General features: G+C 40.2%; 1 protein-coding gene across 3 annotated transcripts in view; it reads right to left on the bottom strand.

Moving 5' to 3' along the window:
- slc2a4rg (SLC2A4 regulator) overlaps positions 1 to 25561 on the bottom strand; it is a 36214-nt gene extending 10653 nt beyond the window's left edge. Inside the window, exons 1-2 of one of the 3 annotated variants that reach the window (XM_020608077.1) lie at positions 25023 to 25561; positions 23315 to 23550 (exon numbers count right to left, since the gene is read on the bottom strand). In XM_020608077.1, coding sequence (XP_020463733.1) covers positions 23315 to 23550; positions 25023 to 25298 — 512 coding nt within the window. In that variant the 5' untranslated portion in view covers positions 25299 to 25561. Of the gene's footprint in view, positions 1 to 23314; positions 23551 to 24208; positions 24452 to 25022 lie in introns of those variants that run through there. The other 2 variants (XM_020608078.1, XM_020608079.1) reach the window with 2 other exon arrangements.
- Positions 25562 to 26867: the final 1306 nt, after the last annotated feature.

The following is a 26867-nucleotide window of genomic DNA, read 5'->3' as shown; positions in this document are numbered from 1 at the left end:
GCATCCAATGTTTGCACAAAAATATGACAGAGCACCACAATCATTTATGTCACCATGGAATGAAGCACAAATGTCTCTGCTTCACCAGACTTCTTCTCTCAATCTATTCTATTCTGCACTCTTCACCTCTGCTCTTGCTTCTTCCTTGAACGTGAAATACTGGGAAAAATTATTCAAGGCAAGGCCAAGAACTCTCCCACACGCTTGTGCACACTTGAAGACACACAAAAGCAGATTTCACTTTTCGTGTACAATCCCAAAAAAGTGAGTTGCAGAGTTGAGTATCCATCAAATACATGTCTAAATGCTGTAAACTGTTAACATATGAACACACTATCATAGATGCACTAATAAAAAGCAGACTGACACATATGCAGACAGAGGCTTGGTCTGCAGCTTTAAGAGGTCCTTGTCCCGCCCCTGGACTTCTCCACTACACAACCAGAGTAAACTGGTTTGAAGCGTTCTCTCAGCCAAGCCCTAAGCCCTGGCAGAGATCCTCTGAGTCTCAGTCCACACACACACACACACACACACACACACACCGCAAAGAATTCACTCCCGAGTTCACAGGCATGTAGAGAACTATGCTATAAATCAGCAAGCACACATATCCCTGTGCACACACATTTTCTTAGTAGTGACTTGACTTGAAAACATTTTACTGACACAGGAAAAGTTCAGAAGTGGTCTCAGCTCCCACGCTGATGGGAAAGTGTTGGAAGTGGAGCAAACAAATCGGAGAGGAATGCACTAGATATGGAGGAATATCTCTGAGATAGTTTGAACACCCATCAGCAATGTTCACACAAAAGATGCAAGGTTTACTCTCAAAACATAGGTTAAGTGTGCGTGTGTTTGCTTGTGTGGGTATTTTTGTGAGCTCTGTGTACAATGTGGGCAGTTGGCAAAATAATTATAAAATACCAACATAGGGAGAACCAAAAAATGCAAAGAATAATATCCACACCCGAGCTAAAACCGAGGACAGGCCCAGAGGACAAGCTGGTGACACACATACACGGTTTGTATGAGAGTTAGAGATAACAAGATTAGCCATGCCCTGTTTCAGCTATTAGACTTGTTTTCAGCCCTAAACAGGGCCAACCAGGGGCATGCTTGATTTATGGAACTCTGTATTAATAACACTTCTGTGATGTTTCTCTCATTTTGTTGCCAACGTGGACAACATGTTATCAGCGTGACTCTAAAGAAACAGTGCTTTCAATTTTACAAAATTCAAACTGTGGGGTCCTGGTTAAGACCCATTTGGCCCTGCCTATGGTGTGAGAAAGTGGCATTCTCATAGCTGTGACATACACTATATGTGATGTTTTGAGGGTGTGTGTGTTTATCAGTGAGAGAGATTAGAAACAAACTACAAACTGGAAGGAGAGCTAGCCTATTAGTTGATACCAGAGTTAATACAAACTTTGATGCCCCTCTCTCCCTCTCACATACACACACAGATACCAACACAGACCAGATCCAATTAATATATAGCACAGAAGAAGAGGTACCTAGAGAAGAGAGACCACTGTTAGCAAAGTTGGTCTGTACTGTTTATGGGGAGGAAGGGTGTTTGGGTTTTAACTCTCCAAATCTGGATGTTTATGGGTTCATGGTGCATTTATGGTACCTTTACGCAGTAAATTTAACGGTGACATGATAAACACAACAGTCCTCCCCTACATTTGCAGATGAACATGTGTATACAGTACATACACTGGGTGTAAACCAACATGTTTTATGTAGTTACACCATTCATACCATTCTTACTGTCAAATTTCCAAGTCCTGTCACTGACAATCCTGTGTGTGTGTGATGAGCATTTATGGATGCCTCTGGTTGGAGCATTTGGCACACTTAAATACATGCACAGACAAAACCATACACCCACTCTCTCACACCCACACACAAACCCAGCCCTTACTCCCTAAACTTGTATTAGCCTTGACTCAGCCAAGAACCCTCCTCTCTGGCAGCAGCTCAACACATGGGCCAACTTAAGTCAACAAGCCAGGCCCAGGCACATACACATGCAGTAGACAGAGACTAGCACTTTGAGCTAAGACACAAGTAGCAACAGCAAGCTCAGAGTGAAGGAAGGGAGATAGTAACATGTTTCTCATCGTGTGTGTGTGTCTGTGTATTGTGTACAATTAATGTTCATTTCATCCAAGATGCAGTAAGTTACAATGACTCCAGTGAGCATTTGTGCTGGATGAACGACAAGGTAAACTTTTCATTACTTGAATACACTTGGAAGGAGACTTCAGATACAGTAGATTTCTACACTAGGTTCAAGAGAACACTTGGATCATGGAAATGCTGATACTATGCTACACTGTTGTTGTTTGGCACCTTACTACACTCCAACCCCACCCAGTGCTATTGTGGGCTCTCTGCTGTTGTTGGGGAAACGACGGGACCTGCCCTCTATATTTAACACAGCACCTTTGCTCTAGTTACCAGCCCAGTAGAAATCCCCAGGATCTGCCTGGTGTATAACACGTATTACAGTCAGTACAAGCTCACTGCTACTCAACACACTGTCTTTGAAAGCCAACAAGCAGGCCACTTTCCTATAGAAAGCTGTAAACCTAGGGGAAACACTGTATATTCCATCTGTTTTTCTTGTCTAACTTATTCTGACCACTCTCCCTCTCTGCATGTGCATCCCACCTGTTTGGCACATCCAGTACTCGATTTACCAGAACATGACTTCCCACAGTTACACACAGCTTTTGCTGTCTGTAAAGGAGCAAACTATTAACATTTTTACAGCAGCGATCTAAATCTACAGGCACAGTAGGTGATTGTTTCATTCTCAAGATTTTTGTGACTTATCACTTTAGGCCCCAGGCAACACACTAGAGGGCTATTTTGTTAACTGGAGAAAAAACAAACATGTATTACACGGACCATTTGGAAGAAACTAGTTTTAGAAGCCGAAAAAGGAAAAAGAAAGACCAAGTGAGATTTCAGCCGCAGATTTCATTGTTTTGAGCCGGCTAAACAAATATCTTATCCATTTGGTATCAGGATGATTCAACACTTTAAGAGCCTCTAGCAGTTTCCCACTATGAAACTGAGAAGACCTGACATCTAAAACCAGACATTAAGTCATATTTAGTTTGTTGTTTAGAGCAAACCTGAAACTAGTTAAATTTAGGAACTACAGCTGTTTAGTGTGGACGATTTGTGACTGGAAACAGTGTAAGGCATAAGGCAACACTGCTGTGGTTATTCATACTTGGGTTAAATAGCTAACAGCAAAGATGATATTTTATGGTGCTGCATAGTAAAATCTTGTTTAGTGATAAACTGAGACCCGCAGCGTGCACTCTCCTTGGCAGTGAAATGTGTCGATGATATTGGTGTTTAGCGGATTATTGTGTGGATTATCATCTTGTATGGCCTCTTGTTTCTCAGTAGTAAACAACTGCTAAAGGCCAATACCTGGGTGTGGTGTGGGTGTTTCCTCATTCATGTCTCTCAGTGGCCACACAAGCAGAGAAACACACCCCCCCCCATTCTATTTCAGCTGGTTCGATGGTGGTGCAGACCATCTCCTCCAACGTGTTCTCTCTCATCTGTGTTGCAGTAATTTCAGTAAAAGTAACTGCTGTTCAATATCTATTAGTTGTAACTCCAACATGCCCCGGTCAGTTTCAGTCACCGTTGATAGTAAGTGGCAAAGAAATGCAACACAGTGGCATAAAAGTGCCACCGTCCACTGGCGTTTTGGCAGTTGCAGGGTTAAACAGATACACTGGTGCACAAGTATAATCTCAACGGCGTAGGGCACCTGCATAACCTACGGCGTAGGCTCTATGTAGGTTCAACACAGAACCATAAATCAAGCTTTACTTTTACTTAAGTAAAAAATATTTGCACTTCTTCCACCACATATATTATTAGATATTAGAAATTATATGCTAGAATGTATTATTTTAAGTAGTACAAGAGTTTTAGCTCATCAGCTGACAGAGATATATGAGGAGGAACATTACAGTAATATTATGCTGTATAGGGTTTACAATGACAAACTGAACGTGTGTTCTGGTTGTTTTAGGATTGATTGATTTGATTTATTCATTCAAGCATGTAAAACAGTTGATATGTCAACACATGTAATTTCACACATATCCAACAATAATAATCCAATATCAATTTACTTATACCTAGTACATGCTTGAACGGAGTAGGAAGAAGTTAGACTTATCTAGTCCTACCCCATGACATCATTTACAACTTTTAAATCCTAAGCAATATCTCTAGATAAATAATTCTCTTCTACACCACACAAGTAATATACAGTGGTGTGAAAAAGTGTTTGCCCCCTTACTGATTTCTTATCTTTTTGCATGTTTGTCACACTGTAATGTTTCAGATCGTCAAACAAATTTATATATTAGTCAAAGATAACACAAGTAAACACATCATGCAGTTTTTAAATGAAGGTTTTTATTATTAAGGGAAAACAAAATCCAAAACTATAGAGCCCTGTGTGAACAAGTGTTTGCCCCCCTGTCAAAACACTGGTTTATCGCACCTGAGTTCAATTTCTCTTGCCACACCTGTTCGCAATCAAGAAATCACTTAAATAGGACCTGCCTGACAAAGTGAAGTAGACCAAAAGATCCTCAAAAGCTAGACATCATGCCGAGATCCAAAGAAATTCAAAAACAAATGAGAAAGAGAATAATGGAGCTCTATCAGTCCGGAAAAGGTTATAAAGCCATTTCTAAAGCTTGGGGACTGCAGCGAACCACAGTGAGAGCCATTATCCACAAATGGCGAAAACATGGAACAGTGGAGAACCTTCCCAGGAGTGGCCAGCCGACCAAAATTACCCCAAGAGCGCAGCGACAACTCATCCAAGAGGTCACAAAAGACCCCACAACAACATCCAAAGAACTGCAGGCCTCACTTGCCTCAGTTAAGCTGAGTGTTCATGACTCCACCATAAGAAAGAGACTGGGCAAAAATGGTTTGCATGGCAGAGTTCCAAGACGAAAACCACTGCTGAGCAAAAAGAACATAAAGGCTCGTCTCAGTTTTGCCAGAAAACATCTTGATGATCCCCAAGACTTTTGGGATAATACTCTGTGGACAGACGAGACAAAAGTTGAACTTTTTGGAAGGTGTGTGTCCCATTATGTGTGGCGTAAAAGTAACACCGCATTTCAGAAAAAGAACATCATACCAACAGTAAAATATGGTGGTGGTAGTGGGATGGTCTGGGGCTGTTTTGCTGCTTCAGGCCCTGGAAGACTTGCTGTGATAAATGGAACCATGAATTCTGCTGTGTACCAAAATATCCTGAAGGAGAATGTCCGGCCATCCGTTTGTGACCTCAAGCTGAAGCGAACTTGGGTTCTGCAGCAGGACAATGATCCAAAGCACACCAGCAAGTCCACTTCTGAATGGCTGAAGAAAAACAAAATGAAGACTTTGGAGTGGCCTAGTCAAAGTCCTGACCTGAATCCAATTGAGATGCTGTGGCATGACCTTAAAAAGGCAGTTCATGCCCGAAAACCCTCCAATGTGGCTGACTTACAACAATTCTGCAAAGATGAGTGGGCCAAAATTCCTCCACAGCGCTGTAAAAGACTCATGGCAAGTTATCGAAAACGCTTGATTGCAGTTGTTGCTGCTAAGGGTGGCCCAACCAGTTATTAGGTTTAGGGGGCAAACACTTATTCACACAGGGCTTTGTAGTTTTGGATTTTGTTTTCCCTTAATAATAAAAACCTTCATTTAAAAACTGCATGATGTGTTTACTTGTGTTATCGTTGACTAATATTTAAATTTGTTTGATGATCTGAAACATTACAGTATGACAAACATGCAAAAAGATAAGAAATCAGTAAGGGGGCAAACACGTTTTCACACCACTGTAAGTTTAAGGAAGGGTGGGAAAGTTTAACGAGAACTCTGTTGCTGGAATGTGAAAACAATGACTGCAGGTAGAAACATGATCAGGGAAACTCTACCTTTGTCATCAAAACACCTGCTATAACATGAGGTCATGTATTTTGAAGCAGTTTACTGCATGATTATCTAAAATATTTTTGGGATCAGAGATCTCAGCTTGGCTGAAAGAAACAGAGAGGGATATGGAGTTTTGTTGTCAACACTTCAAAATTCCATCAGTGTGGAAAAGACACATCTCCCACTGTACACTGAAGGTTTCAGTTTGGATCTGACCTACTGATTATGTGTATCTTTGTCCTGCTACGTTGTTTTTGTCATGTCAGATCAATGTGGCTCCCATTAACTTTAGTCTCCACATTGCTATTTCCATTTACACCCACTGTCTGTCATCTGCTAACACATTTGAACATGGAAGCCTGTGAGCACTCCTCTTACAGCAAATGATTAAACCCAATCAAACCCTCGTTCTGGGAGGATGACACCATGGGGGGAAATGTTAATATGGGTTATATTAGTAAAGCTGTGGGTAGTTTTGAACCTATAAATCTGAATTCAGGAAGGACAGACAGTGATGGGTTGTTCTAAGGGAGGGTTCTGCAGGCAATCTTGTGTTGACCTATCAATACATGTTTGGGAGGTGCTGCCCAGCAAAATTTCTCCTGCTGATTTTTATGTTTTTGTACTCATGTCTAACTACAGTGAGCAGAAAGGAAAGCAAAGACTTAATTTAAAGTCGGATCATCTGCTGGCCACATCTTACCACACTTTTCAATATTTAGTAGCTATATATGATGTAATTTTGTTATGTTTTATGAGGCATAAGCATTTGAATGCAGCTTTGATAAATGTGCATCTAGAGAGCTGAAATCATGTTTTTTAAAGGTAAAATATATTTCTTAGTTTTAGTCATATTCCAAAAGAAATTGGGCGTTGGGGTGTGTCAGTCTCTGTTTGTTTGGCTGTGTTCCATTTGGCTATGTTAGAATGTTGCTTGTTACATAGCAGCAAGGGTGTGGAAACTCTCCTGAATGGAGCAGGCAGCAGAAGGTACCGATAGGAGATTGATCTTCATCATCTGATAATGTTAAAATAGGCTGTACTTTCATATTAAGGGAACATGATGTCTCTCCTTTTGAACACAAAGAGAACAGTCTACATCACTGATGGAGATACTACCCCAAATACCAGGGCACCATATTAATATCAGGTGTGATTTTATCAGTTTTTCATGTTATTCAACCATGATTTTACACAATCTAGGTCAAAGAATGAACTGTCAAGTTCAGCAAGATTCAGATTTCCTATCTGCAGAGGTTCTGATTCATAATCAAATGTTGTGGGCTAGGATATGGTATCTGTTATTAAAGAGTTTTTCCAAGATTTTTGAAAATTGTGACAACAGAGAAATCGGTCTATAATTTGTGAAGTTGTACTTATCCCCAGATTTATACAATGGAATAACCTTTGCTATTTTCATATTATTGGGGAACTGACCGAGTCGAAACGACATGTTAAAAACATGGGTTAATGGTTTACATATCCCCTCAATTGCCCATTTAACCATTGTCATAGTGATACCATCACTATCACTGGATGATTTATTACCACATTTGTTCACTATCTCTATGACTTCCTTTTCAACTATGGGCTTCAGAAACATAGAACTCATATTCATTTCGATTGTATTGTTATTTATAGTGACGGATGTATCATCTGCACAAATGTTTCTTGCTAAACCAGGACCAACATTCACAAGGATTAGGTAGACATAAGTCTGGTAAATTCTACACTAGGTTTATGGATCATATTAATGATCCTATTGTCCAGTGACTGGGGAGGAGGGCCCACACACTATGCTCCGTCAGCCTGGCCCACTCCTGGTGGTAACGTCTACTTTTTACTGAGGTTGTACACTGACAACAATAATCTCTGGCTCTCCCTCAGTTCCAGTGGTGTTTACTTTAAATAGCACTTATCCATTCGATACGATCAACATGATCCCCAGAACAGGTACCAGGGTGTATCCGTCCGTCTCTGTATTTACTCTATGCATATGCATGTGTGCCGGCTTTTTCCAAAGCAGCTGTGTGCGCCTCCGATTGGCATGAAGAGTGATTTACAACCTTGGCAGTTAAAACACTGTCATGCAAACACATGTAAACAAAACCTTCAAACACCACTCTGTGCGAGTCGTGGTAGGATACACATTCTAGACACACTGATCGCATTTTTTCTGTTGCTTTCTCTGTGTCTGTTTCTCTCTTATCTCTCTCAAACACAAACAAATGCAAACACACATGACGGTAGATAAGCACACTAAAAATAGGGGCAATTTTTCCAGTCATGAGATAAAAGTTTTCCTTAAGTAAAGCATTTCATGAATTCATCCTTAAAACATATGCTCACATCACTCATCCTCACACACTCAGAGAGAGAGAGTATGTCAGGGAGGCGGAAAGAGAAAGAGGAATACAAAACCACAAGCGCATTGTTAACCATACATTTTTCTGTCACAGGCTCTGATATGCATTGACTTCCTTTTTTACTTTCAGCCTGTTTAAGGCTGTAAGGACTTGACCTGAGGAAATGTGAATGTGCTCTCTTTATGTAGATTCAGGCCCTGTGTGTCATCCTAAAGCATATCATATGCACACATATGACGTTAAATAAACAGTGCAGGGAATGGTGTGATGTAGTCAAACTGGATATTCCTGTATAATGAGGCAACCTTGTGACAGCTGAGGCTATTAGAAGTGACCGGGCTGGTGATGATGGTCTGCCCACTGTAGATCCCTGACAGCTATTCCATCCACTATTAATAGAGCTCTCCATCCTGCAGCCCCTTTGTCCCCCATCATACTGCCTCATCTACAATGTATTACATAATGTCTTCTGTCCCTGTCCCTTTAGCTCACTTCCTTGCTCACTCCACAGCCAGATTGCTATAGCAGGCATCTACACTGCCCCAGCACTAGCCCCTCAGCTGTGTTTCCCCGCTCCTGATCACTCCCTCTTTCTATGTTCTGGTTTAGTATTTCTACCACCAATTTATTTAACAGCGCATGAATTGTAAGTACACAACACATATACATTTATAATGTAAACATAGGTAAGCATTGGGTTCTATTCTTCATGTTCATAATTCACCCATTATTGTGCACTCTATACACATGCTACTCCTTGTGCAAGTCCCCAGGCTCTGAACTCCCTGGAGAGGGAAAGGCTGTTAGACAGGAGTCGTGTCTCTTTAATGTGGGCTGTGAGTGTAATGGCTATTCAGTCTGGGGACAAAAAGCCCTCTCTTTCTCTCTCTTGATCCTCATATGCAATCTGTAGCCTTGGGACCAAGCACAAACAAAGATCAGCTTTGTTCGGGCAAAATAATACAGGATAGACACAGAGCAAAAGCCATGATTCCCTCTGTGGTGTCCGACTGCTCTATAAGTCATTAACTACGTATGCAGGATCACATACAAATATTCCACTTTAACAAAAAATTCACAGGTGTAACATCAGCAAATAAGGATTATTCTATTTGGAATAACCTGTGTGGACATTCCACCTCAGGATCAGAGCAGTGCTTGCAACCATGTTCTTCAGAAAGAGAATGCTAACACTGCACAAGCAATTAACTACCTGCCAACAGAGAAGATCATGATGCACCACCTGTATGCTTATGGAAGCAGCTAAGCGTGGGGAAATTGTGGGTCATTACGTATGCAATGTGAGCCACACACAGGTCAGCCCATTGCTGGCAAACCCAAGTTGAACATGGTTTGGATGTTGGTATAAATCTACAGGTGGCACACAATAACAGGCTTTTTCCTGGCTTTACCCAATGAAATATCCTCCAATAAGTTTGTGCATCTGTTCACTTAGTCCTGACTTCACCTTTTCCTCTACTTAAACTCCACTTTAAGAAGTTAAATACTAAATTTATCACATGCAAATGTAACACTATTAAAAACAGATGACAGATGAGACAGATGAATATGTTAAAGAAAATTATAATAGAGCACAAACCTCTACCAAGACAGCTCACGATCCCCATAATGCTAATAACACCTACAAGTAATATTCCCATGATAGCTTGGCCTTAGTAATATGATTCCTTGACTATGACAACCTACCCCTGGCATTTGAAATCACATTATTATCATTATTAGTTTGAAAGTTATTCATGAAAAATGATATTTCAGTAAGTTTTCTTCAGGATATAGCTATAGATATAGATATAGAATGTTTGACGATGCATCAAATCTGCTGAGTTTAAGCTACAGTTTTATTAGTTGCAAGTCTGTAGAATATGTTGTCCCACAGTGGCGAGATTTCCATGAGCCCTATAAATGCTAACATTCTGGATCAGTGCATCTGGAATATTATTAATGTTCATGCCTGAGCAAACTGGCTAACAACTACCAGTACCTACTTAATTACCCCACTGTCGCTTAAAGCCTCACAACAAGATTTATTTTCAGCTTTAGCAACTTCACTCACAAACTTTCCTAGTCCCCTCCAATAACAATGTTTTTACAAGGATGATGCACTGCAGTCTAAGCTTTTTTCCCCTCTTCTGTATAGAGAAGCTAACAAGATAGGGCGTTCTGCCTGAAAACAAACTTCCTTATCAGAACACTTGTTGTTTTTCCTTAGAGTCATGAGATGGTGGAGCAAACCAGAGAAATCAGCCAAGAAGTATTTTTGTTGTTTGTTTTTTTTTTTATTTTATTTTACATTACTCTTTCAGTTCTACCCAACATCCGTATCCAAACCACTTTGGGCTATAAACACGGTTTGATGCTCCAGAATCACAAGGACATGTCATCTCTTGAGACTCACAATCAAATGAGCTGCCTGTTAGTTCTGTGAATGTTAAGGGAAACCAGTGAAAAAGGTTAATTAAACTAAAGCTGAGTTTCCACTGACAGAACCTAGCCAGCAGTACACCCCTTATCTGTCACCCGGCATAACAGACCAATCCCTTTGCATTTCTCCCTGTGTCGGTCTCTGCTTAGACGAGGGTGGGACTGTGGTTATCTCTCTCTCCCTCTCTCTCACACACACACACACACACACACACACACACACGCACACACACAAATCCAAATACTATAATGCTGTCATTATAACTCCTATCATTAATAATACAGCATGCAGTGCTGTACAGATTCCTGCCATGATAACTTGTATAATCACTTGTCTTAGAGTCGATATAAACTACATGAGACTGTGATGGAAGTCGAATGTCCAGATTTGCTTAGAAGTTCCACTGTAAACAAAACCAAATCAGGTTGTTGAAGTGATGCTCATATATCACAGTGAGTGCACTAAACTAAACAGCATTTGTGGGTGCCTGGTGTTCCAAGGATCGCTTGTGTATTGAGTACAAGCAAATTTGTTTTTGGAGCCTAATGTTAGGAGATATTTCAAGACAGCACATTCAGACTTTGACACAGATTTCGTAGTGTACTGTACCCTGTCAAAGCTGTTAATAATTGTTTTTATTTGCAGGCTGAACAGCACATATGAAATCATATTTTCTATTTAAAGGCCACAACAGCATTTTATGACCATGTACAAATACGGTGTATATCATAAATATTAAAAGATTATGACAAATTACTTCTATTATATTTCTCAAGTGTATGCACATGAAAAACCTTTTTGCATAACCATCTATTTACAGTATCAGAAAATAACGTTCATGCAGTCAGTAGTCGTGTATCTGTGTAAAACACCACTTAAACAAATTTGATAGCAAATTCTAATCTTGTTTTATGCATTTTAGTGGTGGGAGTGTGTGTTCCTTTAATTTAATGAAGTGGCCCAAGTACTTGTATACTTGTACTTTGGCCCTGTCAGACTATACTGGACACTGGGGGAGGGGGGAGGAATACAGACCACAACTTTAAATATTAAATATCCTGTCAGACCCTCTGGCCCTGAGCCTATAAAAGACATTCATCTCCCTCCAAATTATCAGTGTTTCAACATCCTCGAGGAGGAGGCAGTGACACCACTGAGAACGGAGAAAGGAAAATGGCCCCTTTCTCACGCCAGCAACGGAACAGTTAATAAATGAATGGAGGCAATAAGAGCATATCATGGAAACACTAGAGAGATGATGATGATGATGATAAACTGAACGCCTACCTCCAGACAGCTGTGGAGACAGAGAACTGCTTCTCAGTGAGACATCTAAGAGGATATTAAAAATCCTGACACTCAACTAAACTGCAAGTTTTTGCTTTTTTTAATACGGGGACTGTCATTACTGAAGTGGTTTTCTCTGCATCCTCTTCAGTTTCAGGTTCATGGACAAACACACATGACATAGGCAGATTCAATTTACTGACTGGTGCAAAATCTTAAATTTCTCACTTGGGAATGCTATAAAATAGTGAAGTATTTGTGAATGAATGGTCATGCATTGATTAGCTATGCAGCATCCAAGTTTAAACATCTACAAGTCCTGAGTAAATTCAACCAATGTGAATGAGAAAGTGGACCTTTAGCTGATATTGTTTTACCACCAGCTGTTCCATTGATGGATAATGTAGTCACGTAACTAATTACATCATATTTTTTTTATCTTTATTAATCTTAAACATCAGCAGACAGGGCAGGAGCTAAATAGGGTTTACCTTGGTAATGCTGTCTGGACAGTAAACGGAGCCCTGCATTGAGCCGGTGAGGCTTCAGAGGCTTATCTGATTTTATCTGGCCTTCAGTGAATCTGTAGTTTTTCTTCCATTTACTTTAAAATTCCTTCACATATGGAGCCGAGTAGTTAACATCTCTGTTCGATTTGCACTGGAATCAGTAATCGTGATTGGCTCTCGTCTCACTGCCGCTCACACCGTATCAGAGGATATTTGCATAAAGTTCAGTGTTCCTCAACGTACACTACAGTGTAAGCTGGGCACTTCTTGGATCTGTTGAGCTAGGCAGGAGGTGCAGGGCTGCAACGTCTGGTCTTATTCACAATGAATGGCAGCTGTTGCTGGTCCAGTATTTGGAATTTCTATATGTGAACGTACCGTTGCGGTATCACAAATCCACCTTATTCATGCTTGGCGCCTGAAATCCCCTTTGGTGCATCTGATCAAATTTAAGGGAGCAGACATGAACCCCCAATTAAAGAAAACTGAAGTGAAACCAGAGACAGTTATCACCTCCATGTTTCTCTATTTTAATCCGACTGCTTTAAATGACAATACTGTTGTCACTTTCTAAGTTCTAGTTAGTTTACTACAATCAACACCTTGTCATTTCCTGTAATTGAACAATGGGTGCCATATGTTAACAGATGTTTAAATGGATACTTTGTATTGAAAAATAAATAAAAGATAAATATTGGGACAATGTAGACCCATAATAAGACTGACAGGAAACAGAGCATAAAGTGATGAATTAGTATAGAAACACTACATACTTAAAGGAAGTCAAATTAAATTTTTAATGTTAGACTTTCTAGACAGGGCAATTTCAAAGTCTGTGGAATGGACAGCAAATGGACTCTTCTGAAAGTCATACTGCAAGCTCTGATTTTAGTTGTAGAAATCTGAAGGCGATGACGGTCACAAATTTTACGATGCTACCGTTATTATTGTCTAGTTTGCCTCCATCCGTCTTCCTTCCTCTCTCTCTCTCTCTCTCTGTCTCTCTCTCTGCCCTTGCTCCTTCCATTCATGGTGTAATTATGGTGAAGGAAACACAGTCTAAACACAAGCTAGAATAGTGCATATATTGTGACCATGCTGTTGATTCTTGGTTCAAACCGGATTAGGGCAGATTGGACAGGAGCAAGGAAAAACAAATGCTGTTAGGCAGGAGACTGGAGATCAGCCTTGTCCTCTGCATAAATCACCACCAAGACAAACCCCACAAAAAAACGTCAAGCTTGGAGGGGCTACATCACTCTCTACTGCATATCAACAACACAACAAGGCAAAATGTGAACATTTGCATCTCTGGGTGAAAACAAAGTGTGGCTGGAGATGCAGGCCACAGAGGAGTGTGAAAATGACCAGACTGTGAAATTATTCCCATGCCCTGGAACCACCTATGAAAGCTCTTGGGTTTATTTGGGCAACTATCAAGGCTCTGCAGGGATACTTTCCTACCTCTCCTCAGGCCGGAAATTTCCATGTTTTCTTGGCAACAGTCAGAGGAGTCCAGGAGTGTGTGTCTGCTCCTGTTCAGACACTACTCAGCTCACAAACACCTTTCGTCCGAAACACCTTTTCACAACCATACAGGCTACGTTTAAGACTTTAATCATCTTTTTATGACCGATCATTATCTCCTCGGTAGACATCGTAAAGTTAGTGTCTTTCACACTCGCAGTTGTGAATATGAGATACACTGGTATTTTATTTCTCTCTTGACCCAGCTATCTTTACTGGAGAGATTAATCAAATCCAGTATGGCCTTTTTGATATTAGTTAGTGTACAAGGCACCTATTATACCAATTTCCCTTATTACTAATTAACTCTTAAATTAATTGGCCCAAATATGATGGCCACACCTTTTTGCACCCTATCAGTCTTAGATTAGATCACCTTTGTTCATCCAAGTTGACAGAGAAACTGTCTTTCTTCACTTTCTCCTTAGCTTTCTATGGCTCTCTTTGTTTGGCATCTCAGTCACTCCCTTTTTTTAAGTGGTAGCAAAAGTAGCCAACCATATTTATTCAAGTACTTGAGCTTAAGTACAACTTTGAGATGTCTGTACTTTCATCAGCTTTACTATATTTCACATGTAAATATTGTACTCTTTACTGGACAACATGTATTTGACAACTTTAGTTACTGTATAATTATGACTTTAATGATTCCCAGTAGGAAATTCACAAGCTACACACCAGTAATTTGAATTATAAGGTTGCTAACATTAGCTCCATCTTTACCAGCTGCAGCATTAAATGTGATGTACACTATAATGCATCAGTCCAACATATGATATACACTGATGTGTAATGTGCCATTCTGTGTTATTTTTGGCATATCAAGTGTATTCTTCGAATTGAACATGATGCCCCCCCCCACGCCAGTCTAAGAAGTGAGAGGAGAACCGTGTTATTAGCAGATCTGTGTTAAATGAAATCTGACTACCTCACTATGGCTAGAGAATGTGTGTGTATTACTCATATTGTGAGGGCTGAAACCAGTTTACACCATCACAGCATGGGGACTTGGTGTAAATCACTGAATTTGAGGTTGACAACTTGGTTTAAACATAGGTTGAGGTTAGGATAAGTTAAGATAAGAAAGTAGTGGTTATGGTTAAGGTCAGGTTAGGTCTTGAAAATGAAAGGAAATGAAATGAATGGAAGTCCCCAATGAGTAATGGGAAAAAAGTATGTGGGTGTGTAGGTATGAGAGAAAAAGAAAAATAGGATTTATAAAAAGAAAACATTAATCTGTTCACTTGCAGAGCTGCTTGATTGCTTGTCTTGCCCTCTAGCACCATTTGTTAGAGGGCATGAGGAAAAGTCATTAATCTGGGCTGCACAGCTCCATTGTTGAGGATGTGCATGTCTACACACACTTTAAGACACATTCAAAGCATAGGAGCTAGGAGCTTATGAGGAACTGGACACACTGGCTCTAACATCGTGGGTGTGGCCTGCTGTTTAGAACTGTTTATTCAAGCTAGATCTCTGAAATGGTTTTTAATGAAGTTGCTCACAGCCAATTCAATCGATGCAGCGCTTTGGGTGTTTTATTCACACTTTGATTTACCAGATCCCAAGCAGGTCCAAGCATTCTGAAAAGTCAATGCCCAGATTGCTTAACTGTGTCAACGCAAAATCCATTGGAATGCCAGACACTAAGTACAACACTCCTGCATGACTAAACTAAAGGACAAGGTTGTTAAATGTGACATATCATGGGTTAGTGACAGCAGAAAGGAGGGAAGAGGAAATGGTGGAGCAGAGGAAAGGGGCAACTGTTGTCAAATTTGAAAATAACAAGCCTATAACCACATAAAACAATGGCAGTGTTCATTGGAAAAAGCAGCCTGAATGAGAATAAACTACTTTAGGTATTTCCTAACAGAAAAATTAAACAAAAATAAGCTTCCTACCAAGAAAACACATCTTCACTGAAATTCTGCATACTAAGTACTGACATTCAAACAGCTGTAGGCCATTCAGCTTTGCACAGTCCAAAATATTAGGTGTTCCTCAGACTTCTCTCTGTTTGCAGTCTGGGCTGAATTTTATTGCCTGTCATCAGCAGACCAGGATGACTTACGATGGAGTTGCGCAAGACTCTCTGTGTGGATATTTATAAGTGCAGTGATTGAGAGCAGGAGAAAGCAAAACCCATGAAACTAAGAGCTTACACAACATTTTGAAAACAGTTACTTCAGGCTTTAAAAGGCTTACTCTCAAAATCTGGTTATGGAAACCATTTGCAAATTCACAGGAGCATTAGACAGTACATTCAGAATCTGTTCCTATGAGCTGTTCCAATTAATCCCCCACAGCGAGAAGCAATAAGCACGATTAGCATTATTGATTGAATCTACAGTTACATGATCTAATCAATGCGTGAGTTTAAGAAAAATAATACTTTCAACTTGCTCAACAGGGAAGAAAAATATCAAACAAAGATCTATTTATAGCTGGTAGGTCCAAGGCCTATGAATCTGCGATTTCAGCATTAATACAAATGTTGTGAACATTCCAGTGATGACTATACTGTTATCTTGCTACCTTACAAATGGAAACAGTCATTTAGTGGCAATCAAACGGTATTACATAGGCTACATGCTGAACATGTTTGAGTGTTTAGGAGAAAAAAAAAGAGAAATGAGAAAAACACAACAGGCAGATTAGAACTGACATTATTTTCTATAGGAGTATTGAACAAACATTTCTGGCAGACAGAGACTCGGCATTGCTCAGAGGGCTTAATCTCTTTTGAATTTAAGTAGGATTCATTCGGTCGTCCTTCAGACAAAGGGCAAGACAGAGGGCAAAGGCCAAGAGAAATGGAAATGGGATACAAGAAACAGATAAAACATCAAAAACGGAGTCAGATACATTTTACAAAGTAGGAAAAGTGAGGACACCTCAGGAAAACATCTCAAAACAACTTTGTCTTTTATGTATATACTACGGTGTCAGTTTTAAGACTGAAAAGAAGCTGCTGGAGCTCACCATCTGTACTGAGACAGCTTTATAAACAAAATTAAACTCTGCCTTCAGTGTAATAACGTGAAAAACTGACTTCACTTTTAACTTTTTAGGGACTTTCATGAGAATATCAATAACTCAAAGACAGGGGGCAGAATATAAGAGAGTGAGAAGTATTTTGTGATGAAGACGTGGAAGGGATATGATGAAAGATGAGAAAAGGTGGGAGAGGCTGGGGGACAGGGGAGAAATCCATGGGGCAGCTGTTGCTGGTATGAAGAGCTGGACAGAAAGACAAAAAGACTGACTGAATGGAAGGAAAGACAGTTGACTGTGGCATCTCTAAATGCTACTGAGGCAGAACAGGGGCCCTTATGTAAGTGTCTATTAGTGTAAGTGAGCCAGCCATAAAGCATTTTACTGCAGTGCTGCCAGAGCTGTGCAACAAGTTTCCTTCCCCCTTGATGTTTTTATTTGTCTTTCTGTCCCTAAGGTTCCCTGCTGGAGGACCTACGTCCAGTACGCAACCTATACAAAAAGTATCTGTATAATTTAACATATAATCAATGCATAATACGTAGGACACACTTCAAACTTTGAATATGTGACATTAGTTTCACAGTAGAACAGAGTATTTGCAGAAAACACTCCTTTATGCCTCCTACTCTCCTCTTCATTTATGAAATTGATTTTACCTCTCTTCCTCAGTGCCCAGCAGTGGATGATTAATGTCTTGTTAGAGCATTACACACACACACACACACAGAGAGCACATATTTCACACATTAGCCAGAGTTTCTTCCGGAGGACCTCGTTAGTGTGAAAATAAGAGCAATTTAGAGCAGCTACACAGCTGCACCCTGGAAGCACAAATTAAATAAAAAGATTTCTTCTCTGATACTAGATCCTCCCTCCTCCATACTAAGTCAGGAGATAGTAAGGCTGCAGTGTGACGTGGTGAAATGCCTTCTATAATCTTCTGCGGTAACAAATCATCTATGTAGGACATAACCCAGATCCTAAGGCTGAACTAGCAGACTTGCTAGATGCCTGCTTGTGCACTAATCTGACCCTCCCCTCTTGCATGACTCTGTTCATTTAGGATGACCTTTCACCTCTGCCTGTGTCAGTGTAAGAGCTTTAACCTTCTACGGTGTGGAAGTTAAAAACAAGGCAACAAGAAGTTATGAAAACGCTGCATCAAATTCAAACATATTCTAGGAAAATATGGTTTACATCACAATATAAAAGAAAACAAAACAGAAGCAGTGGGCTGCTCTACATGTCAGCAGTCTGGATGTGGGTTAGACTTCCCAGACGGGAGTGGGGGCAGGCAGCTACAACCAGCTGTAATGTCTCCTATAGCAGAATTGGACTGCTGGTGGGGTTATTGAAGGGGAATGGAAAGGCGGTAGACCCTGCTCCAGCCTGCCTGCCGAGCCTAAACCCTGCTGGCGACTTATAGCAGAGTGAGTCAAAGGTTGGACTGTAATTATGCTTAACCCCCAACCAAAAACTGTAGTTGGTTGCACTGGTGACTTGTTTATGCTGACTCGGTGTTTGCTATTCATGCTAGCCCACAGTGGTGACAGTGTACCTGACCAAGGACAGATAAGAAAGAAAAGCTTTTCACATCAAGACCAAATCCTCCCTCCTGTCTTCATTTCAGACCTCTGTTTTTTTTTTCCAAACTGGTCTTTGTTTTGTTATCAGTGCCTGGATCCCACACTGAAGAGTATTGACAAGTAGAATGAGCTCTGCTTTGGGGCGCGAGTCTAAGAGAGGCTCAATCAGGCAAAAAAGAAAACGAGAGAAACTCGCGCACATAAAGTTAAGGTTGACAAGAGGGGTGAGAGTCTTTAACTATTCAATGTGTTCCTGCACATGTTTGCAATTGAACATATTGCCTCTTTTGCTTTCTTCCTCCAAGATCTCTGCCCAGGCTTGTCTAAAGAATTGTGACCTACTTTGCAGCATTTGCAAACTGACAAGACAAGATTTAAATGCTCTGAAAGTTCTACGTGACAAACCCTACACAACTGATACAGTGGTTACTGTAAAATGCACAAAAGTGAGCATAAGCTTTATCTCTAAGTTCTCTTTAAACATAGGTAATCCTATAACACAATGGTGGTGTTACCTAAGCTGGTGGGGAGCAAATAAAAAAACTTGGTTTTGTTGACATCATCTAAAGCAGGGCACAGAGTATAATGGGTTACACCCACCTACACAGATATGTACACACACTGGGACATTAAGCACAACCTCGCCACATTGACCATTACTTGGAGAAAAATAGGCACCTCACACTGCAGTGTGTACTAAGTGCACTGGTATAATACAACTATGTAACCGAAATACAGTTAGTGGATTTATGCAGCAACTAGAGTCCCTTATCAAACTGCTCTCAGAATGTGTGATGAATACCACATGAACACACATCTGGATGAGAGACAGAGCTGGGATTATCTTAAGAAAGTTAACATAAATATTAAAGCTTCAACCAAAATGTAATTAATGGCTAAGAAAGCTGATGGTTTCATGGTGAGAGAGGAGAGCCTCTTGTCACCAACTGCAAAACACAAGCCACTTTGGACATGGCAAAGACAGGGAGTTAATCTGAAAGGTCAATGGAGCAACAAAGAGGCCTGGCTAATATGAGCACACTGTTGTGCAACTGCTTTTAGCGGCTGTGTAGTGTCAACTCAGAGTTTGTTATTGTGATAGCAGTGCGCTGAGATAGCCTTCAACATACTGTGGAAAAGAGATGTTTCAAATCTGGTTAAGATCTGGAGAGACAGAGAGATGAGAACAGTCATTTTGCTATCTGTAGTGGGCGAATGTGCATACACACTCCAACATGCAGCAGAAACAAATAGGCAGAGCATCATTCAGTTTTAAAACCATGTTCAGTCTTGCATGCTTCTCAGAGACACTCCCTCACATCATACATGACCAGCGGTATGTGACGTTCACATGATGAGGAGAACAGGAAGAAAAGGAGTACAGGTGGTGTTTAAACAATACACGCCACGCCTACTATGAAGCCAACTCAAAGCGGTTTTATTCTGTTTTGTTGACAGCCTATAAATCAATTTACAATCCAACTACATTTAAAATTTTAAGAATCTAACATAATAAATAAAATAATAAATTGACCAGGAGGGGTTGCGCAATCTGTAGATTACTGATTACAATTTGTCACTGTGTAAGCACAGTCTGGCAGAGAGAAAGCAACCTGACACAGACTGTGCAAAATAAGGCTGGAGTGCCTAAGCACCACCTGCAGCCTCTCCCAGTTCTCTTTACTGTTACATAATCACTTATCAGGTCACCAGACTTGTCCCTGAATGCATTTTATGCTTGCTCTGTATTTAAAGGTAAAGCCCCCAATTTAAATTCATTTCATATTTTGTCAAATTAAGCACAATTTTTGTGCACTCAAAATACCTTGTGTGTTTGTATACAATCCTGGCTCTGTAAATGGGGGCGAAAAGGAGCTGGTTCAGGACAGGTAATTACTCCCAATGGGCACCAGGAGTGCTCTTTGCTCATGCTCAGTAGAAGGATGTAGGGCAAGAGAAAGGGCCAGTATACCTGGTATAGTTCAGAAATCAACAACATTTAAAGCCTACACAGCTAAAAATCCCAAAAGGAGAAGGGCAAAAGAGCAAAAGTTGAAAAAGGAGGACTACGATCAGGCAAGGTCAGAGGCCCATGTAAACACAGGCGTTGCTTTCCAATGGTGGAGAGCGTTCTGGGATTTGAAAAAGCAGATGCAGAGTTTATTCATTTTTTTCCTGGACAAATGAGTAAAGTGTTTACTATGTTCACAGGAGATCGTTAGGGTGAACAGGATGTTCACTTCTCCCGTATGTTTGGGGGTTTGCTAGCAAGCATGTACGTGTGTTACATTAGCCTGTTTGCTGGAGTATGTTTCCATGGACATTCTGCAAGCTTGCTAGCTAGTGTGTAAATACGGTGCTATTCGTGTGATGTCTGACATATCAGCTGGAGGTTACTGTGAGAGAATAACAGTGAAGTGCTTGTCAGCCACATTTTTGTTCACTTCTCCCGTATGTTTGGGGGTTTGCTAGCAAGCATGTACGTGTGTTACATTAGCCTGTTTGCTGGAGTATGTTTCCATGGACATTCAGCAAGCTTGCTGGCTAGTTTGTAAATACGGTGCTATTCTTGTGATGTCTGACATATCAGCTGGAGGTTACTGTGAGAGAATAACAGTGAAGTGCTTGTCAGCCACATTTTGTGCCCCGGTATCATTGCCATGGTAATGCAAGTTGATGAACTCTGGGGAGGCATGGTTAGGCAACCCTAACTGAAGAGAGTTGTGGATTTGGTTTGGTGCTGATGTAAATAGAAAAACTGTCACCAGAATAATGGACTATACCTTTAAACAGCCTGTATGTGCATGTACGTTTGCACAAGAACTATCAAAGAATGTCCTGAGCACCAATGTGCATTTGTCTGTGTTTGAAAATGATGTGAAACACTGACAGCAAAAGCTCACTGCACTGTTTCTGAAACATCAAACAACACACACCAAAGCTCATCTTTCTGCTAGACATAAATCACACTCGTATATCATCTAGCCTGGCCTGTGAAAAAAAAAGAGGGTTAACAGTTAGTGTTTGGCTTAGAAATTGTCAAGCTAACAACTCAGATTCCTGACTGGTAAATACACTGCCACATGTGGCCAACTTGTTTATCAATACACAACACCAACACTTGTAACTAACTCCTTTCTCTCTCTTTTCCTTCTGCCGAGTGATTGGGTAATCCTGGCCCTCATCGCCAGCTCTGGCTCTCTTAGGGCATATTTCAAAACTGTTCTAGATGGAACACCAAACATGTGGTCAGTTGACCAGTACGCCCCCACAGCATTCATGCCCAAACCACTATACAATTGTGGCTAAAGGGTTCATTCCACTTCTAGTCAAGACTCTGTTAACGTACATGGGTTTGGAGTATGAAAACCGTCTATGTTGATTATTTGCTTCACCACAAGTTCAGAGTCAAATTAGCTCCTGAACTTGACCTAACAGTAGGGCTGCAACAATTAATCAACATAATCGACACCATTGATTATTTTTGTGCTGTTTGTTCGTACTCTAAAAACATGTAAATATAAATTTGTAACTGGGTCAGCAACTGGGCGACTACATCAGTGATGCACATTTGAAAAACACCAGAAGTGGTGGATAGTATTGAGTATGGTTACAGCAGAGACAAGAGGATGACCAGTCATCTAAAGTTGGGAGGACTTGATTTTAAAATCAGAAAAAAGACTGTCCGGTGCCAAGTATGCAAAACGTATCTGTCGGGACAAAGGACCATGATGCTAATGCATTAGCAGTTAATGAAAATTGACAAGAGTTACAGAAGAGGGGGCATCTGGAGCTAAGAAAGTCATTAATTTTTAGTTAATAATGCAAGAAGTTATGAAACTAAAATTATCATGTACTTGATTTTAAGTAACATGGTTACATTTGTACATATATTATGATGCTAACTATATATTTAGGAACATAAGGGTAGCTTGTGTAGGCTGCTAATAATGGGTGCTAAATGCGTTTGCATTTGTGTTCACGTAAACAGCCCAGCATTAGGACTGTATTAAATGCAATAAGCGAAACTAAGTTGTATAGATGTGTGCCAGAACATTGATGATACATGTAAATTAATGGGGACTGTGCAGAGTACACAGGCTGAGGACTGTTTTAGCATGGTATGTTTAATGAAAATATTAATTAATTTAAATCAAAAACATTTGCACCTTAAGGACCAACTGTACACTTTATAAACATTCTACTCTTGAACAGATAATTTAGTTTTTGTTTAATAATGCACCGCATAGAAACACTGGAAAAGTATTATTGAAATGAATGTGTTTATACAATGTGGAAAATAGATTTCTGCATGTTTTATACATTAAAGTAATCGTTAGTTGAAGCCCTACCTAACAGGAACAAGCACTATGAACACAAAATTAAGTCTGATGCTAGAAATAACAATGTGCTCTTGAATTTTAGATATTGATTACACATCTAAAACTCATGTTTAGATGCCAAACCAAAGTTCAAATCACATCAAATGACTGTATTGCTTGAACGTCACATCTCTTTCACTTAACATGAAACACAACAAAAGATAAAGCCACAACAGGGGTTTGTGGCTGTAGTGTATCATCAGCCTCTCCATACCTGTTTCTGGGGACAGGGATGTGGGTGGAGGGTAGGGGATGTCTCTCTGTCAGTGGTACATTCTGCCCTTGTGCTGCTCTTTTGCTGCTGACCACCTCTGCCTGTTTCCCTGGGTTCCTGATGTCCAAATGCATAAAGCCACCTGAAACCTGCCTGTTTACGCCTGGGCAGTGAGTGGGACTGGCCCTCTTCAGGATCCCAGTGGAAACAGTGTCTTTTTGGTCCCCGACACCATTCTAGAAAAGGAAGCAAAACACATTAAAGTTACTTATTTTGAGGCCTTGTGTGTTTTTGTGAAGTGCTCGGCTTACTTACAAAACATGCTTTGAAAAATTCCCAAAACAGCAATACCATAAGAAAAACAAATTCTGGAACACACTCATATTCACTCGCCATTTTGTAGTGAGAACACTCAAACTTAATGTGGTGTACACTCTCGCACAAATATCAATGCACATGTGGCTCTCTCCATCATTGTTGTGGGTATGTCTGAATGAAGCCATGACGAACATTAACTGTGAATCATTCAGACTTATGTCTGAATGACAAAAAGCTGTTGCTTTAAAAAATTCATGAAGTTAATGACAAAAAGCTGTTGCTTTAAAAAAATTCATGAAGTTATGTTACATATCCCATGTCTGAAAAGGGTTTATACAATCAATTTGCGTCTATAAACTACTTCGAATTGTGTGGGAAAACATGACAAACAGTCTAAAAGATAAATACTTTTATTTACTGTCACTTACTGACATTTGGTCAAGTAGTAGACAGAAAATATTTAGTCTAAGCCTGAAAATGGCTGAAATAATTAATCAATTATCAGCAATACATTGATTTTTGGACAGATAACTAATTAATCAATTAACTGCTGCAGCTCTAAAAATAAATACTCACTCAAATGTCCATTCACAAAATCCACAAAAAAGCTTAGGTTCATACAGACTTCCATGTTAATATAAATAGAGTGTACTGAATAAAATGTTGCTTGATCCCCAGGTGTGGTCATTCTTCATCTATGCATATTTAATGTTGCAGGTTCAATTTGTAACTGTGTGACATGATTAAATTACTGATGCCACTGATGCTCAACTACTAATGCAAAAATGCAATGCAAAAACATACATATAATGCAAGTTAAAGCAAGAAACAAACCAAAAAAAACTGTTGTATAGGGAAAAAACTAAAATGTTGCACATGCCTATCCACAACTTGAACATTATGTGAGGAGCCTGCGCCGTGTCGCCAGGAAGCTATCGGTGTAGCTCCACCCTAAACTTACGGGGGAGGGGGGGTTAGGCTGGCAGTTTGAAGTCCCTGCCTCCCTTCTGTAAACTTTGCACACAGACCGAGCCGCCATTTAAAGCGGTTTGGACACGACGTAATTACGAATAATCGGTGACGATAGTTGGTGTAAATTCTGACACTACAGAAGTCGGTTAAGAGTTGTAAAATAGGTAACGTTACTCAATACACAGCAGAGTAGAATGTGAGCAGCACCGTCGTATATTTTACCCAATAAAATGTGATAACTGCGTATCAGAGCGGTGTAAGCTGTCAAACTTCTCACTATACAGCGCAACGTTAATGACATGTTAACGTTGTATGCTAAATAGCAGCTAACGTTATGTTGCTGCATGTAACGTTACAGCGGACTTTTACCAGCTAATGCTGGAGTCGTTCGTACACAAAACGGGCAAACAGATCTTACCTTTTCCATGTCCTGCAATATTCGACCACCCAGAACCAGTCCATTGCCTTTTGGAGAAGTTCTCTCTCTTCTGACCTCCGCCACGGAGCCGCCGTTCATGACAGATTTATAAGCGACGGGCCTGTTTGTGTACGCCGGCACAGGACCGCTTTTCTCCACCGTGGGGGCACGGTTCTCGTGGATCACTGTTCGGCCTGCCCGGCAGTTAAAATCCGCACCACCGACACCGACCCTTGTCCCAACCGACGGCTTCTCCAAAATATATCTAGTATCCATATTCTGATAAGGCGAATGGAAACCAAAGAAAGAAAACCAGCTTTCTATAGATTTTAGTGCAAATTGCTGGAGTTTGATACATTTATCAGGATTGTCATGAGTTGATAGATATTATCTGTACTAAACTTCTAATCTAGCCTACATGTAAAGTTTTCCACCGCCGCCGCTACCACTACCCAGGACATCCAAAAAGCCACCCGGTCAGGAGGATAAAAGATTGTTTTGCCTCTTTCCTCCAAAAGCATGCCACGCCCCCTCTACTTCATTCCCATTGGTCCGTTGCATACATAAACATTGCAATTTGGCATGCGTCCACAGCGAGGCGGCCTCTGATTGGATGGTTTCACAGTGTCAATCATTTTTTTCAATCCAAGTATTGTGGGTGGAAGAGAGGGGGGAGGGGGCGTGCCCAACAGTTTACCGGCCGGTGTCTGTCTACGACGAGCCGGTCTGCTAGGCAGGCAGTGGGGGTAGGGGGATAGAGGAAAAACAGCCTGCAGGCCTCTACTGCAAACTACGCATTTATATTATTACTAGACCAAAAGGTTCTTTAGTGGCTCACGTTTAACTGGCATGAACTAGACTTTATAAGAACGGTATTTTTGATGAAATGAACATATTTGGCCAGGCTGTTGTCACATTCAAAAGTTATAAACCTCTTTATTATTACAACATTAGTAGATTAACCATATTTGTTATAATGTGAACAAACAGAAATGTCATGGATGCAATTACCAGTAGTAGCAAAAATACTGAGGCCTTTTACTTAGGCTAAGTAAAACCACAGTATAAATGCGGTTTAATATATCGCAGAGTCACAAGCAAAAGCATTAAACATCTTATTCAAATATTTCCTTAAAGTGGGTTATTAAAAGTGCTCCTCATGTAAAGTGATCTCAACCAGCCCCTAAATTCTATATTACTGGAATATTATTATGCATTTACAGGCAAGCAATGTTTTAATGTTATGTGTGGATCATTGAAGTCTGTGTTAAATTTGAGGTCCTGTTTTTTTTGTTTTTGGTGGTGTTTATGTATTCACTTCCTGTATCTTAAATACATTGTAAACAGCATCAAACTGCACAATATTTGACCGACTAAACTGTTCCTGCCTCTTTATATTATTATTTTTTTCTTTCTCTACCTAGAACTGAAGTGCTTGGCAAAAATTTGGTTTCTTTACTTTCTGAAGCTGGAGATGCCTAAATGCCTTTTTCTTTAACCTGGTTCTGAAATGCCTGCAGAGCTCAGTCCCACTTCTGGTTTTTACACAAATACATTTTATTGCAAGCTGCATTTATTCAAAACTACCATTATTACATCAAGGCAGCTAAAGCGCTAAAAGATTAACTGGCACTGTACTGGTGCCTATGTAGGCAAAAGACAAACACATGGTATAATGTGCCACTTTATTAGAAAAGTAAAAACTCACTTTAATACTTTATGAAGGTTAATATAAAACATTACAATCTTTTGCATATCTGCACCGTCACACTATGTCTTATCATATTTAATATTTTTAAACTAAACCCTGTGTTTAAAGAACATACAATATTGGCTACAGCTGTC

This window comes from Monopterus albus, unplaced genomic scaffold, assembly GCF_001952655.1.
Source record: "Monopterus albus unplaced genomic scaffold, M_albus_1.0 scaffold91.1, whole genome shotgun sequence".
NCBI lineage: Eukaryota > Metazoa > Chordata > Actinopteri > Synbranchiformes > Synbranchidae > Monopterus > Monopterus albus.
The sequence above is the reverse complement of the archived record's forward strand: the minus strand, read 5'-3'. Positions and strand labels throughout refer to the sequence as shown.